Source organism: Lissotriton vulgaris, unplaced genomic scaffold (assembly GCF_964263255.1).
Source record: "Lissotriton vulgaris unplaced genomic scaffold, aLisVul1.2 SCAFFOLD_1952, whole genome shotgun sequence".
In the NCBI taxonomy this organism is placed as follows: domain Eukaryota; kingdom Metazoa; phylum Chordata; class Amphibia; order Caudata; family Salamandridae; genus Lissotriton; species Lissotriton vulgaris.
Window position 1 is genome coordinate 295001 of NW_028246160.1, and position 13233 is coordinate 308233.

The 13233-nt window shown below is 49.9% G+C and overlaps 1 protein-coding gene across 2 annotated transcripts in view; it reads right to left on the reverse strand.

Annotated features, from left to right (window-relative positions):
• LOC147666128 (catechol O-methyltransferase-like) overlaps positions 1-12991 on the reverse strand; it is a 61391-nt gene extending 48400 nt beyond the window's left edge. Inside the window, exon 1 of one of the 2 annotated variants that reach the window (XM_086949281.1) lies at positions 12628-12991. In XM_086949281.1, coding sequence (XP_086805407.1) covers positions 12628-12910 — 283 coding nt within the window. In that variant the 5' untranslated portion in view covers positions 12911-12991. The remainder of the gene's footprint in view (positions 1-12627) is intronic. The other variant, XM_086949280.1, reaches the window with a different exon arrangement.
• Between the last annotated feature and the right edge of the window lie 242 nt (positions 12992-13233).

Below are 13233 nucleotides of genomic sequence, written 5' to 3' on the forward strand. Positions count from 1 at the left end.
CTCCTCCTCCTCCGCCACCACCACCACATCCTCCTCCTCCTCCTCCACCACCACATCCTCCTCCTCCTCCACCACCACCTCCACATCCTCCACCTCCACTACATCCTCCACCTCCACCACATCCTCCTCCTCCACGTCCTCCTCCACCACGTCCTCCTCCACCACGTCCTCCTCCACCACGTCCTCCTCCACCACGTCCTCCTCCACCACCACTTCCTCCACCACCACGTCCTCCACCACCACCACCATGTCCACCACCACCATGTCCACCACCACCACGTCCTCCACCACCACCACATCCTCCACCACCACCACATCCTCCACCACCATCACATCCTCCACCACCACCACCACCACCACGTCCACCACTACCACCACGTCCTCCACCACCACGTCCTCCACCACCACGTCCTCCACCACCACGTCCTCCACCACCACGTCCTCCACCACCACGTCCTCCACCACCACGTCCACCACCACCACATCCACCACCACCACATCCACCACCACGTCCTCCACCACCACCACGTCCTCCACCACCACCACGTCCACCACCACCACCATATCCTCCACCACCACCATGTCCTCCATTACCACCATGGCCTGCACCACCACCACCAGCACCACGTCCACCACCACCACAACCACCCCATCCACCACCACATCCACCCCGTCCACCACCATCACCCCGTCCACCACCATCACCCTTCCACCACCATCACCCCGTCCACCACCATCACCCCTTCCACCACCATCACCCCGTCCACTACCACGTCCACCACCACCACCACGTCCACTAGATCCACCACCATCACATCCACCACCACCACTAGGTCCACCACCACCACGTCCACTAGATCCACCACCATCACATCCACCACCACCACTAGGTCCACCACCATCACATCCACTAGGTCCACCACCATCACATCCACCACCACCACATCCACTAGGTCCACCACCACATCCACTAGGTCCACCAGCACATCCACCACTACATCCACTACCACTACCACCACCAACCCATCCAGGCCACCGCATCCACCACCATGTCCACATCCACCACCACCATGTCCACATCCACCACCACCATGTCCACATCCACCACCACCACGTCCACATCCACCACCACCACGTCCACGACCACCACGTCCACGTCCACTACGTCCACCACCACCACGCCCACCACCACCACCACCACCACGTCCACTACGTCCACCACATCCACGTCCACCACCACGTCCATCACCACCATGTCCTCCACCATCACGTCCTCCACCACCACCACCACCACGTCCTCCAGCACCACCACCACCACGTCCTCCAGCACCACCACCACGTCCTCCAGCACCACCACCACGTCCTCCACCACCACCACCACGTCCTCCACCACCACCACCACCTCCTCCAGCACCACCGCCACATCCACCACCATCACGTCCACATCCACATCCACCACAACGTCCACCACCACCACAGAGCAGAGGACGGCCCGGGACCAGGGTTCGATTCCCGGCGCGGCAGGTTTCTGGACCAGGGTCAGCGGACTCGATAATTCTCCCGCCTCGGTGCCCACTCTGATCAGCGTTCACACTCGGCAACTCTGGGCATTAGCTTGCCTCATCTTCACTAACGGCCCCACCAGACCGCCGGGGATGCCTGGTCTCACCCTGGAGATACCCATTAAGGGACCATCTCTCAGGGAAGCCAGGAAGGGTTTCGCAGCGGTCGAAGCGCCTTGGGACCCTCCGGGTAAGTAGTGCGCTATATAAATGCCTATACATACATACATACATACATACATCCACCACCACCACGTCCACCACCACCACCACGTCCACCACCACCACCACCACCATATCCACCACCACATCCACCACCACATCCACTAGGTCCACCACCATCACGTCCTCCACCACCACGTCCTCCACCACCACGTCCTCCACCACCACCACCACGTCCTCCAGCACCACCACCACGTCCTCCACCACCACCACGTCCTCCACCACCACGTCCTCCACCACCACCACCACGTCCTCCACCACCACCTCGTCCTCCACCACCGCGTCCTCCACCACCGCCACCACGTCCTCTACCACCGCCACCACGTCCTCCATCACCACCACCAGGACCACGTCCTCCACCACCACCACGTCCACCACCACCACGTCCACCACCACCACCACCACGTCCACCACCACCACGTCCACCACCACCACATCCACCACCATCACATCCACCACCACATCCACCACCACCACATCCACCACCACCACATCCACCACCACCACCACGTCCACCACCACCACCACGTCCACCACCACCACCACGTCCACCACCACCACCACGTCCACCACCACCACCACGTCCTCCACCACCACGTCCTCCACCACCACCACCACGTCCTCCACCACCGCGTCCTCCACCACCGCCACCACGTCCTCTACCACCGCCACCACGTCCTCCATCACCACCACCACGACCACGTCCTCCACCACCACCACGTCCACCACCACCACCACGTCCACCACCACCACCACGTCCACCACCACCACCACGTCCACCACCACCACCACGTCCACCACCACTACCATGTCGTCCACCACCACGTCCACCACCACGCCCACCACCTCCACGTCCACCACCACCACGTCCACCACCACCACTTCCTCCACCATGTCCTTCACCACCATGTCCACCACCACCACGTCCACCACCACCACGTCCACCACCACTACGTCCACCACCACCACATCCACCACCACCATGTCCACCACCACCACCACGTCCACCACCACCACGTCCACCACCACCACGTCCACCACCACCACCACCACCACCACGTCCACCACGTCCACCACTACCACCACCATCACATCCACCACGTCCACCACTACCACCACCATCACATCCACCACCACCATCACATCCACCACCACCACCACCACATCCACTAGGTCCACCACCACCACATCCACTACCACCACCCCATCCAGGCCACCACATCCACCACCACCATGTCCACATCCACCAGCACCACGTCCACATCCACCACCACCACCTCCACATCCACCACCACCACCACCTCCACATCCACCACCACGTCCACCACCACCACGTCCACTACGTCCACGTCCACCACATCCACGTCCACCACCACGTCCACCACCACCATGTCCTCCACCATCACGTCCTCCACCACCACCACCACCACGTCCTCCAGCACCACCACCACGTCCTCCAGCACCACCACCACCACGTCCTCCAGCACCACCACCACGTCCTCCACCACCACCACCACGTCCTCCACCACCACCACCACCACCACGTCCTCCACCACCACCACCACCACGTCCTCCACCACCACCACCACGGCCACCACCACCACCATGGCCACCACCACATCCACCACCACCACCACGTCCACGTCCACCACCACTACCTCCACCACCACCACTACCTCCACCACCACGTCCACCACCACCATCACTTCCACCACCACCACATCCACCACCACCATCACATCCACCACCACCACCACCACCACATCCACTAGGTCCACCACCATCACATCCACCACCACCACATCCACTAGGTCCACCACCATCACATCCACCACCACCACCACATCCACTAGGTCCACCACCACCACATCCACTAGGTCCACTACCACCACCCCCACCACCACCCCATCCAGGCCACCACATCCACTACCACCACGTCCTCCACCACCACCACCACGTCCTCCACCACCACCACCACGTCCTCCACCACCACCACCACCACGTCCTCCACCATCACCACCACGTCCTCCACCATCAGCACCACGTCCACCACCATCAGCACCACGTCCACCATCACCCCCACCACCATCACGTCCACCACCATCACGTCCACCACCATCACGTCCACCACCATCACGTCCACCACCATCACCACCTCCACCACCATCACCACCTCCACCACCATCACCACCTCCACCACCTCCACAACCCCCACCTCCACCACCTCAACCACCTCCACTCACTATTAAACTATACTGCCTACTAGCATGGTCGTGATGTGACTCCTACACCTTGTAGTCCTTTGTCTTATGTAACATTTCCTATACAGTGATTTACACACGTATGAATAATGGTCTCTGTAATGTGTGATGTAAAGTGCTCCGACACCCTGCACTGGTATTAGTGGTGCTGTAAATTTCTGATACTTCATTATTTTGAAATTTTTACACATGCTAACAGTCTCTGCAAAGATTTTTCCTTATTAGCACCAGTGGAACATACAACCGCAGCAGTGAGAAAGGTGACCAGTCAACCATTGCAAAGGGCCCTCCACCTCACAGCAGCAAAAGTCACATTTTTTAGTAACTTTTGATCGGTTTGAGCTTTAAACAATGTATTAGTTTAAATAGTTAGATAGTGCAGCAGATGATGTATTATGTGGCAAATACACAAGAAGGCTGAGGGGTCACCGCAGTCTTGATAGAGCACAGCTAAGGACAAAAATGTCTCATTAAATTAAAGCACATGTATCCAATTTTTATAAAGAATGTTTCAGCACAATAAACAGTAAATCATACTTTTTTTTTATCTCAAAACAGGACATAATTAGCATTCTTATGCACAGTTTTTTTATATATCATCATGCTTTAAATGCATATGAAAAAACAAACATCATAATAAGCAGTATTACATCTGCAATTCATTATCCATATTTAAATTAACAGACAACGATATTCCCAATGCATTTCGGGTTCTATTATGAACCCTTTGTCAGGGGATTGATGTAAAGTCCGTTGTATCAGAAAATGTAGGTAAGCATGTGGTCCTCCAAAGTCATCTATAACACAATCACAGAATTGCATTAAAGAATAGCAGAATTTGCACTCTATAGGAAATTTCAAAAATTCAAAAATAGAGTTACGGTCAACCAAAGTAAGAATTGGTGCCAGCTATCTGATAAGAGGAAAAACCAGAAGTATCCAACTGTAATTCTGAAGCAGTCATTTATGCAATAAAATGCCCTTGCGGGCTGGTGTATGTAGGGTGAACTAGTCGCAAGATAAAGACCAGGATAGTTTAACATAAAAGTAGGATTCGAAATCACAATACGACCTCCCCATTAGCTGTACATTGGCATCAGTCCCAACATACAATACCCCAATTACGCTTTACCATTTTAGAGCAAATCAAATGTAGCACAGGGGTAGATGGCAACATTATTTTATCCAGAAGAGAAACACATTGGATCAAAAAATTAGGGACAGTTACCCCAGGGGGGCTCAATGATCATTATGAAATGGCATTTTTTTGTGTTGTATCTTCTGATATTGCTGTGATGCACGACAATATGTAAAGAATTTGCACTCTACACTTCTTTTTCCACATCACATTAGCTTGTGCACGCCCCCAATTCTTTCAGATTCTGCACGTTTATTGCTAGGATTTTTATTAGTTTCACCTCTCGGCAGTCGTTTCCATCTAGACCGATTTGTATCTTTTAATTATCTCACTTATTTAACACAGTTTGCACCACTCCCTTTTCTTTTTTCTTCCAGCACCCACAGGTGTCAATGTACGTTCACATAAAGTTTTAATTTAAAGAATCTCGCGGTCACGTGACCTATTCTTAGAGCGAGGTGGCTCCTTTAAATAACATTCTCGAAGTCACCTGCCCGGGGCCTCTAACGCACTGAACGACCTGTTAAAATCCTACAAGCTGGCGACCGCGCATACAGTCCTCCTAAAGAATAGCCCAGGGTCTTTTGTCACTCCCACATTTAACAACAAACAACGATCGACTACATCATCCTAAGCGATAAACTGCAACCCCAGTTCACCCGCGTAGTGACAGCGATCATGCCGCCTTAACTATTACACTGAACCTCGCAGTGGACACACGCCACAGGTGCAGCCAATGGCGAAGAATTAATGAAGCTCCCCAGAAGAATCAAATGGGAACATACCGCAATCACTACATTTAACAACTGGGCAAACCAGTGGTCAGGCTGGCCACCGAGCGAACAGAAAAAGGGTGTAATAATAACTTGGAATGACATAACAGGGACCCTGGCGGCGATTCTTCGCGGCAACTCAAACAGTGCAACTCTTAGGTATCCCCTACCCACATATGGTCACAACGCAGAAATTAAAATAAGCGCCAAACAACTGAACAAGAAACGCAAACTCTTTCGCAAATTTGGCACAAGCCCAAACAAGAAACAATTACAAGAGGCCAAAAAAAGTCATTCAAAGAAGGTTTGGGCAGCAAAACGAGTTTTTGCGAAGCACAATGGCTGAAAATTTTTGACTTGCTGAGCCCAGGAAAACCGCAAGAGTTTTGGCACTATTTAAGCAATCTGGGACGAGGCTCAAACCATAGAGAAAACTCTCTTGAAGCTTCCATCTGGGTCGCCCATGTAAAAGCACTCTACACCGAAGACGGCCCTGTTAATAAGCAAAACGAAACACCCACCGCAGGAGTCGATCTAGACCCAACCACCGAGAAGAAAGCCCCGCCTGGAAAATTGTTAGTGTCCAAAATTCTAAAAAACATCAGACAAAATGGTGCTCCGGGCCCTAATGGCCTTCCTGGACACTTATTCAAAGCAAACATCGATTTTTGGTCCAAAAACCTGACTCACCTGTATACTGAATGTTGGCTCCTGGGGGATGTACCAGACTCATGGAGAGGCTCGCTCTTACAGCCAATCCACAAAAAAGGCCCCAAAACTGAACCATCAAATTATCGCATGATCGCCCTTTTGGACATCGAGGGAAAAGCTTACGCTAGTGCCATCTTGAGGGACCTCGCAGACTGGACGAGCGCAGAAGGTCTTCTCCCACTCTGCCAAACCGGATTTAGACCTGGGTCCGCCACAGTCGATAATATCATCGCACTTTCCTTTTTGGTCTACCGCGCACGGACACTCAAAAGCCCCCCCTTATTCGCCTGCTTTATCGACTACTCGGCGGCGTTTGATGGGGTAGATCGTGCAATTTTGTGGAGAAAGCTGGTTCAATGGAACATCAATCCATCCCTGTTAAGAGCGATCCAGTCCCTGTACCAAAAAACGTGGGTGAGAATTAAACTCTCGAGGGAGCACGCATCCGTGAAGATCGACACAGGCCGAGGCCTAAAACAAGGGTGTGTGCTAGCCCCATTGTTGTTTAACTTATATACAGCGGACATGGAGAGGGCCCTGACTGGGGCAGCCTTGGCCACCCCAAAGATCGGTGGGACCAAAATTCAATTCATGCAATATGCTGATGACCTGGTACTCTTGGATCACACGAGAATTGGGCTACAAAAGGCACTCACGGCACTTGCCGTATATAACGATAAAAACAGGCTGGTAGCAAATCCATCCAAGTCAAAAGTAATTATCTTCGGACATTACCCAAAGAAAAAATCATTAAAATGGAGGCTTGGCCATCTCTTGCTGGAAAGCACACAGCGGCTGCTATTCTTTAATGTAATTCTGTGATTGTGTTATAGATGACTTTGGAGGACCACATGATTACCTACATTTTCTGATACAACGGACTTTACATCAATCCCCTGACGAAGGGTTCATAATAGAACCCGAAATGCATTGGGAATATCGTTGTCTGTTAATTTAAATATGGATAATGAATTGCAGATGTAATACTGCTTATTATGATGTTTGTTTTTTCATATGCATTTAAAGCATGATGATATATCAAAAAAAACTGTGCATAAGAATGCTAATTATGTCCCGTTTTGAGATTTAAAAAAAAGTATGATTTACTGTTTATTGTGCTGAAACATTCTTTATGAAAATTGGATACATGTGCTTTAATTTAATGAGACATTTTTGTCCTTAGCTGTGCTCTATCAAGGCTGCGGTGACCCCTCAGCCTTCTTGTGTATTTCATATATAGAGAAGAGTGGCCCTATCTCTCACTCAGATAGATGCACGCAAAATTTCTGTTTAAATAAACTTGTGTATCTATTGGTTAAATTAAATAATGTAATAAGCTGTAACCTGGTAGTGAAATGGGAAACAAATACTACAAATTTGGATATTTTGCTCTTTCTGGTACACCTGACTCTACCCACTGAGCCAATCCATTTATTGCCGCCCTCTGATTCTCCGCCCACAGTTCCCCTACTTCCACCCCCCCCACCCCCCCCACACACTTAGACCACTGCCGGCAAGGCAGCGGCACCTCCTCCCCCTGCAAGGCATGTTTTTTATCTTTTTCATCCCGGGGCACTCCCCGCCTTGGGTGTGTGGCTGGGGCGCGAGAGTGCAGATCCGTTTCCACTTGCCTTAACGCCACTCTCCCATCCCTTGCAGCCTCACCTCACCAGGTTGAAGTCGACTGGCAGGGTTGCTTGCAGGCGTTATCTCAGGCACGTTCCCAGGGCTCTTGACACGGAGTCCTGGGGACATATTCTCGTCCAGGCGCTGCCTCTTCTTTGTTGTGCTGTGCCTTCTCTTGCAACCGGGCTTTCCTTCACGGTGCTGGGGTGCAAACTCTGCTATCACTGTACCTACCACTACATTAACGTGCCTCAGGGATCACCTCATGTCCAATGACGGAGCAGTCGCTCCCCCCTTGTTTCTCCGGGGGACTGCTTTCCAGCAGTCACAGTGCGATCCACAGCGCTATACTCCACCGTTTTCACACACCTCCTGCCGGCTTTCTCATCAGGGCAGGCCACATTAATTTCTTCAACCGTGCAGCACGCAGGCAGGAGTGCCTTATACTAAGGCCACATTCTTCCTTGCTGGAACACGTAGGCAGGGGAGCCGTCTACACCAGCTACACATCACCCCCTTGTCAATCCACTGGGCTCCTGCACGCACGGGCAGACCCACTAGTCACCAATGTAATACTGCGGGCCCTAGGCCCCCATGCATAAGTAATCACAACATGGACACAGTATCTTACTGGCTAGAACTGGCCCAGGGCACGTGCGCCTGGCCCCTTTGATTAGTGTCACATGTCCTATGACGCCTGTGTTGGATGGGTGGGGGGTAAGCCAGCCCTCTGGGAGTGGCTGGTACCAACAACAACTAGAACAGGTGTGTGTGTGTGTGTGTGTGTGTGTGTGTGTCTCTGTGTGTGTCTGTGTGTCTGTGTGTGTGTCTGTGTGTCTGTGTGTGTGTGTGTGTGTGTGTGTGTGGTGTGTGTGTGTGTGTGGGTGTGTGGGTGTGTGTGTGCGTGTGTGTGTGTGTGTGTGTGTCTGTGTGTGTGTGTGTCTCTGTGTGTGTCTGTGTGTCTGTGTGTGTGTCTGTGTGTGTGTCTGTGTGTGTGTCTGTGTGTCTGTGTGTGTGTGTGTGTGTGTGTGTGTGTGTGTGTGTGTGTGTGTGTGTGTGTGTGTGTGTGTGTGTGTGTGTGTGTGTGTGACAAGTTCTTTTTTTTCTTATTTTTCCTTTAACATTGTAACATTCACACATACCACTTTGATTCTGCAAGAACATTACACCAGTGTTTTCTTCTTAGAAACAGAATGGGTTCCAAACTTCCTTTATGTCTTGTCACTACAGTAAAAACCTTATCTATGTAACATACACAATAGCTGAATTCGCAATACTTTCTCTAGTTATCTTTTTTTATTATTTTCTTATTTTTTTTAGCTAACTTGTTTCCAATCCATGATTTATGCTTTGAAAGTCTGACATTTCAGTGTTCACTTTTGTAATAAAAGAGGAAGAGCATAAGTAAAATGTCCATGTAATACAGAACCTGGTGCATAAATATTACTTTCAGAAAATGCAGATGAAATGTACTATTACAAAGACATAACTAATAAATGTACCAGCTTACACTAGTGTTTGGAATCTGACCATAGTTGGGATTAATTTCTCAAATTTTGTTTATCATTGGAGCCCTATCTCTTGCATAATATTTACCCATGCTTCCCAGGGAGTAAGGGTGTCCACTAATTTTAGAAAAACCTACTGTGGCCACTGAATGGCGCACCACCTATAACTGCTGTGAGGGCCAATAGTATGCATGACTCTTTCAGCTCCTCTTACGTTTTTAGGCACAAGGACTCTAGGCTCGTGTAGGCTACAACCCATAGTAGAAAAAGGCACAACAAAAGTCACACATTTCTGGCTCTCTGGTCAACAGACCAGAAAGCCAGAACTGCCTAAAGGTATCACACGCTGCACAGATCCACCAATCAGTATCAGCCGTCTGGATCACCCTGACTAGAGAAAACAGAACTATGCAATTCCATAGTTAAATGCAAACTCCTACACCAGCATTAAGCAAAATAAAGACACTTTAAAGTGCTCCAACTTCACAACGGTGGCAGCCTAGGAATAAGGATTTCGCTTGTTATACTACACTGTAACAGTGACTCCCAGTTTATCCAAGGTGCTCTGCAGGTCCCGGATGAAGGCCGATCCTTTGTACTTTACTGGCCTCTGTGCACTCTGAGGCTGTCCAACCTTTACGGGATCGCCAACCATGTTCTTATTTGGTTTGCCACTTCCCTAACAAAAATGCACTAGTATGTTCCATAATTTCTGGTCATCCTAGACAAATCTTAAGTCCCCCCCAAGGATCTATCAATGCTAGCAAAAATGGTGTCTAACCTTTAGAGGAAGCCCCTTGACATCCTTTTGGATGAACCAAACATAGCACAACAACAAAGTGATGATGAAACACAACTCTAATTAACTTGGAAACCAACGTTCGCGGCTTACGGGGCAGCTTGGACACAATATGATCCTCCATGTCAGCCAACTACCTTAAGTTAAACTCGCCAGAAAGGAGAGTCTAAAAGTTCGGGCATGTTTCAACAAAATACCACCAACTGGCTTAACACAAGGCAATTCAATAGTGTCTCAGCCACCTGTGCCCCCAACACCAATACCTTTGGCGTCTCCCGCGACCAACACCTCCCCTACGAGGATTACATCAAGTAAAGATTCCAGGACCTATGACATCGGATTGCCGGTCAGATCAAACCATTCCTCTTGAACCAAACTTCCACTCAACTGTTCTGGCTCTTGTCCTCTCACACATTTTTGGGGCAACATTACACTTGCTTTCAAGATGCAACACTCACCTTTGCATTCGTAGCATTAGAACAACATCACAGGCAGCACAAAACACCACCCTCTGTTTTCTACTTTCTGGTCTTAGGAATTTTCAAAGGCAGATCTCCTTGTTTACCCCTTCTTTGGAACCATCTCCACCCTCGTCTAATCCTACTTCCTTCACCTTCTGGAAAGAACTTCCTGTAGATTGCCACCCACACCCCCTCTGAACTTTACTTTGACTTGAATCCAATGAAGATATCTTTCAGTGTGTTCCACACCAACATGGCGCTTCATCTCTCTGTCATCCACTCCTGGTTCATACAATTTTGTGCTTATCAAAGCATTATTGTTGCTCGCCTGCAACCTAAGCATTGCGACACACAACATTCGGTCTAATGTGAAGTGCTTGGCACGCATCCAAGGAAAGGTCGGGCCATATATAAATTAAACATAATTAAAATAGAAGAAAAAATAAAAGTTGGGAGTCTACATTAACCTGTGGGGAATAATTCAAAAATATAAATTTGCTTCCCAGCTTCTTTTAGGGGTTCAAGGAACAATGTATTGGCATTTATATAGCGCACTACTTACCCGTAGGGTCCCAAGGCGCTTCGACCGCTGCGAAACCCTTCCTGGCTTCCCTGAGAGATGGTCCCTTAATGGGTATCTCCAGGGTAAGACCAGGCATCCCCGGCGGTCTGGTGGGGCCGTTAGTGAAGATGAGGCAAGCTAATGCCCAGAGTTGCCGAGTGTGAACGCTGATCAGAGTGGGCACCGAGGCGAGAGAATTATCGAGTCCGCTGACCCTGGTCCAGAAACCTGCCGCGCCGGGAATCGAACCCTGGTCCCGGGCCGTCCTCTGCTCTCGGGTCTGCCGCCTCTAACCAGTGAGCCACACTACTTCACTAGAGAGAAGTTTGGAAGTGTCTATAAGCCCAAATATTTCAAACGAGTTCCAGCAGTCAGGGAGTGGGGGTTAAACACGTTACAGCAGTTAGGAAATGGGGCAGGAGGAGGGTACAGACAGGTTCCAGCAGATGGGGGCTTTCAGACTGGTTCAGAAGTCCAGGACGCTGGGGACAGGGAAGGAATTCCAGACAGGGTCTATGAGTCGGAGTTTCATGTTGATTCAAGGGACATGGGTTTCACACAGGATCTATTAGTTGGGGGTTTCAGACAAAATCTATGCATAGGGGGCACGTTATAAGGGGGGGCAGTAAGTCAGACTAATTACAGTATTTGGGAGTTTCCAGCCATGTTATAGGAGGTTGGGCCTCCTAAAACACCCCAGAAGGAGGAGTGAATGATTACAAAGGGAGTGGGGTTCAGAGTGGATCCAGGGGTCATCAGTCTTGAGCCCGATTTAGATCTGGGTGGACGGGTCACTCTGTCACAATGGTGACAGATATTCCGTCCACCGAAATATAAATCCCCTTATAACCTAAGGGATTTATATTTCAGCAGACGTGATATCCGTCACCGTTGTGACGGAGTGACCTGTCCAAGATCGGAATCAAACCCTTAGATTGGGACATTACAAAGAGGCAGGAGGAGCCTGGTAGGTGAGCCTGTGTGCATCTAGGGCGTTTGCTTACCCTTCTCATCTCCTACATTCATGGCCCACTCCTTCTCATAGCAATACTTGTCGATGGTGTCTAGGACGCTCTGTGGGTCGCCCTTGACCGCATTCTGCAGCACATAGTCCAGAATCCGCTGCTCCTTTGTGAGACCCATGAAGAAATCGGCAATTCTTTCAAGCACCAACTCGTTCCAAAGAATCGCTGCCAAGTCGTTGTTTCGGATTAAGACGAAGAGAAGTAGACCAGCCGTAAGAAGAACCCCGGAAACAGAGAAGACAACTGTAGAGGCATCCACCATCTGGAAGGGGCAAAACAAAAAGGCTGGTCATATGATAAACTCTAGACAAATCATATACAAGACATGTTAAATGCATGATTCATTTGCATCAGATCACTGGAAAAAGGTGTAGGAATGACAAAATTAACATAATCAGACGATTTAAAAAGATTTAAATTTTCTCCGCCCAGTTTTTGACCTTTAAACTAGATTTCAAAGGGATAACAATATTGCAAAAATAAACATTTCATGATCACATGCAAATAAAGAGGAACGCGGTACACTCCAACATCAGCAAATTATTTGCCCTAGAAATAGATCCAGCTGCCAACTGTGCAACAGAG